Below are 3880 nucleotides of genomic sequence, written 5' to 3' on the forward strand. Positions count from 1 at the left end.
CATGTCTGACTTGATTGATTACATGCAATAGTACATCATCCATACGATTTTTCAAAAGAAAACAAGAGGGCTCATCGACCCAAATACATGGCATATTCTTCTGTAGAAATACAAATTACTAATCTCTTGGGTAAAAGAACCAGCGTTCTCGAGTGTTTATAAATCAAAGATGGGCCCCAACAATACCAAATATTTCTTCTATGAAGACATAAGTTTGTAGGTAGACGAGCTGATGTAAGGAATATTCTCGTTGTTTCTTTCATAAAATCTTCTCCCTTACCACAATGTTTCTTTGTAGCAATTAATAAACCAACCATTAAGGCTTTCTGGATCGAATGCAGCTTCGGATCAAACTAACAAACCAAGGCAGCAACATGTACAAAATGTTGACGACAAACACAGCAACGACATAAATCACTCGACTAGGGCTGTCCCACGTGCCGGCGACATAACTGGTCCCCAAGCTCAAAAAGCAAAGAACTACAAGGCCGTTTAAAACATGCTTTTTCATGGCATCGGGCTGCTCTCTATTTGTGTTTTCGCTATTTTGGTTTTTGGCGAGCATTGCAATGATCATCAAGGACGTGAAGAAAGCGGTCGTGTTGCTGTAGTAAAAGGCCAAGTACCTCGTGGGAAATTTGTCGCGCATAACCGAGATGCCAGCGACATATCCGTTTGTCTTGTCGTCTGCAGCCCAGAAACCACCAGGTGGGGTAAGCCCCACGGTGAAGGTGACCGTGGCAGTCAATGACGTCAGGAGGAGTAACCAGGAACGGTAAGCTTGTTGCTTATCTTCAGCGAGCCTGCCATTGTTAGGATTCGTATGTACTCCATTCTGAACACCGTTCATAGCTACTTGCGTTGTGGGCGGAGGATGATTGACTCGTGCTATTTCTATTTCCGATATATTCTCTGCAACAAACATCGGGCACCTCAATTAATTAGTGACTACGGTTTTCTTGAAGGGGAATCACAGGGACATAATTAAGAAAATCCACACGTATTTGCTTGCTTGATATAAGCTTGAAAATAATTACTACGAAGTTACCGATGAACAAGATTTCTCCGATTGTAAAGACTGTTATCTGTCCTACTTATACCTTTCCTCAAGAATTAACATATTGCTGGAAGGGGTTTTAATTTCGAGTTGAATGGATGCAAGAGGGAACCAAACCAATTGCAGTAAACGCCAAACTAATGTCGTTTTATTTGATATCCTATATACCTAAATTGTTCACCCATACTACCTCTATTATCTTAAAATGCATACATACCACCTCATCAAAGACCCACCACAATATCTATGTGATTGTTTATTATTATTATTAGTTGATCCCATACACACATCCCACCTCACCACACATGTCACCTCAACTTGCATGGAAAAAAGTTTTCCATTATATTATGCCACTTATATTCGAAATATTTTTTGACTACACAACTATGCATGTTTCATATGCTCAAATCACTTAAATATACTGGAATTGATTCCCGTAGAAAGTGTGGGGTATATTCTCTAGTTAGCATAGAATTGGATCACTTAAATATACTGGATGTACTACGGTATTAAGCACGTGATGCAAGAGCAAGAAGATACCGACAAGCTTACAACCCTATCGAGACCGTGTATAGTAACAAAACAAAATAAATAAATTACATGCGAACATGTGTGCTAAGATACGAGGCTACTCGTAAGATCTCATTAATAAAACATCGACTGAAACTTGGTTAAGTCTCAGTCGACTGAAATTTAGCAATCCTGATAAGTAAATTACATTACAGGCGGTGCGAGGCTCAGAAGCACTCATGTAGCTAGCTTGTGCAAAACGTTGGCACTACTGGCCAAAAGAGACATGATCAAGGAGAGAAAACGGGCTCACCTCCATTTGAATGCGTCGGGGGAGCGGAAGCCATTTTTGCCGGGCGGGCGCGTGAGCAAGCTGTGAAGAAGTGCGATGGAGTCGGGTGCTCAGCTGGCTGGCTCATGCATGGGGTTTAAGAAGACATGTGCAGCGCCACGGCATCCACACACTTGCATGTCATTCACCTGGAGCGAAGACCTCGACCAGAAGTCCGTCAACCGCTACTTCTCGCTGTTTGAGCTCGACGAGTTTGTTGCTTGCGCCACGGTCCAGCCTGCCTCCAAACCCAGAGGAGTCTAGCCATATAAATTTATTTTGTCCTAGTTAATATTGCCGCGTCAAAGTCAGAGTCGTCTGTCCGCGGTGCCAGGTGTGATGACGGTGATGTTGTGGGCGACACCATTGCATGAAGTCTCTTGTGGTATGTGTTGACCTTGTCTTTGCCCGTGATGTCGCAGTCCCGGGGTGGTTTTAGCAGATTTTACATATTACTCCCTATGTAAAAAAATATAAAAGAGTTTAGACCACTAATACTTGCGTACTCCCTCGCTAAAGAAATATCGTTTAGATCAATAATAGGTGCTTAGTTATGTAGTTTTAGTTAGGTTTTTAATTACGTAGTTTTTGTTAATAGGTGCTTAATCATGAGGCTTCTTGTGTCTAATTATAATCAGTCACTTCTTCTTATTATGATGCACTGGCAGGGCTCCTGTTTAGCTTGTCAGCTTCAGCGAAAAGACCTTATGGCATCTCTACCAATGGCCCTCAAACCACCCGCGTCTTTATTATGATCCAATGGTGTTTTGTATGTATTTTTTTCATTCAATGCGGTATCCATCTGTTTGCGGACCGGTCCGGACATCCATTTTCCCACAAACTGAAAACAAACGAGGGGGTGGGGTCCGGACAGCTGCTATGCACGCGTCTGACACCCCGGACCCACTCAAAACCCTCTCCCTCGCCCGCACCCTTTCCCGTACAAAGCAGTTACCACACATACAAGTTGGTCGACGCCACTGTAGAGGGTCAATGTTGCATTCATGCTGGCCCAAAGAGGAGGCGACCTATCATTGGAGCCTGCATTGAAGTAGCACACTGGCGGAGAGCGGTCGCCTGAGCCGCGTCCCGGTGCACGCGCCTTATCTCTGCATTAAAACGCCAGCCATCCATCTGCCTCCATCCATTAAACAAGTGTGGTTGCCGAGGAACCTACTTGGCACCCACATGTGAGCTCCACCCACCCGTTCGTCCATCTACGGGCCAACAATAAACACCCCGCCGATTGGCCTGACATCCGTCTGCTATTTATACGTGGGCAGGCCCGACAATAGCTGAATCCCCACCTCCGTTTCGGATCTCCTCTCTGCACTACCCCCACCATGGTCTCAAGCTACAAAGCCAAGTGGGAGATCTTCTCAAACAAACAGAAGCAGGAGCTCTCCGACATTGCGGCCAGCTGGCGGGTCCGCCGAGCAAGCCTAATAGAGTCTAGCTTGCCAACAAGCTCTCCGGAGGGCAACGACGTGGATGAGCCAATGGAAGAGGTGTCTGCCGACGAGCCAGTATGCTACCGTCCTTGATGGTCCATGCCGACATCGCCATGGGCGAGGTGCGGGCACACTTCATCGACATGGTGGCAGAAGAGCTGGAGGCGGCGTTCTGGCAGATGCAGGCCAACCAGGGATAAAACCTCTGGCTCCTCAACGAGCACCGGCTCACGGAGGAGCAAATCGCCCGCGGCCAAGCGAGTGACAATATTGTCACGACATGGTGGCCGATGTGGTTGAGCAGAATGCGCTGTTCGTGTCGTACCGCACCACCCGCGACATCTGCCGTGAGTCCACCGTCTTGGAGTATACGTCAAGTCTGGGGCGCCAGGATAGAACCAATTTCTCAGGCCAGCCCACCAGGCCGGAAGTCGGTATGGTGAGGGACCCCCTATCCAGGACATTATCAGGGCCGGCGGCGGCTAGGATTGCCCCTAGGTCACAGGCATGGGCAGCGCGGGGCGCGGGGGT

General features: G+C 47.0%; 1 protein-coding gene across 1 annotated transcript; it reads right to left on the minus strand.

Annotated features, from left to right (window-relative positions):
• Positions 1-24: 24 nt before the first annotated feature.
• LOC123135082 (uncharacterized) lies at positions 25-1960 on the minus strand. The gene is made up of 2 exons (XM_044554199.1): positions 1881-1960; positions 25-912 (listed from the first exon to the last, which is right to left on the minus strand). The coding sequence occupies exons 1-2, from the start codon at positions 1912-1914 to the stop codon at positions 317-319; spliced, it is 630 nt and encodes a 209-aa protein (XP_044410134.1). The 5' UTR covers positions 1915-1960; the 3' UTR covers positions 25-316.
• Positions 1961-3880: the final 1920 nt, after the last annotated feature.

Source organism: Triticum aestivum, chromosome 6B (genome assembly GCF_018294505.1).
Source record: "Triticum aestivum cultivar Chinese Spring chromosome 6B, IWGSC CS RefSeq v2.1, whole genome shotgun sequence".
Taxonomy (NCBI): Eukaryota; Viridiplantae; Streptophyta; class Magnoliopsida; order Poales; family Poaceae; genus Triticum; species Triticum aestivum.